Genomic DNA, 370 nt, shown 5'->3' on the forward strand with positions numbered 1-370 from the left:
CCCAACCGAGTGAGCTGCGTGGGCACAGAGACCACCCTCGGGGCATGCAAGGTGGAGCCCTGTGGCAACGGCACTTGTCACCACGGCGGAGAAGCCGGGGTGGTGTGCGCAGGTAATGGCCCCGGGGACGACACAGCACGAGGATGTGGTGGGTCTTGGTCCGTCACCTCGGTTCTTCTGCCTCTGCAAATGACCCCCAACGTGTCCCCAACAGGGGCAACGTGTCCCCAACAGGGGCAACGTGTCCTCTTGGTGGGCGTTTCCGTCACCGGGTGTCTGGGGGAGCGATGACGTTTTGGGGACCCTCCAGGAGGGGTGGGTGTTGATGCCAGAGGGTGGGACGGTGCCGCCATGCAGCTTGGAGCCTCTC

At 64.9% G+C, this 370-nt stretch overlaps 1 protein-coding gene across 1 annotated transcript in view; it reads left to right on the forward strand.

Moving 5' to 3' along the window:
* Positions 1 to 370, forward strand: part of LOC104501359 (scavenger receptor cysteine-rich domain-containing group B protein-like) — a gene marked incomplete at its 3' end in the record, with an annotated part of 4831 nt that overhangs the window by 368 nt on the left and 4093 nt on the right. The window contains exon 2 of the mRNA XM_010145157.1: positions 311 to 335. Coding sequence (XP_010143459.1) covers positions 311 to 335 — 25 coding nt within the window. The remainder of the gene's footprint in view (positions 1 to 310; positions 336 to 370) is intronic.

This window comes from Buceros rhinoceros, unplaced genomic scaffold, assembly GCF_000710305.1.
Source record: "Buceros rhinoceros silvestris isolate BGI_N320 unplaced genomic scaffold, ASM71030v1 scaffold31941, whole genome shotgun sequence".
Taxonomy (NCBI): Eukaryota; Metazoa; Chordata; class Aves; order Bucerotiformes; family Bucerotidae; genus Buceros; species Buceros rhinoceros.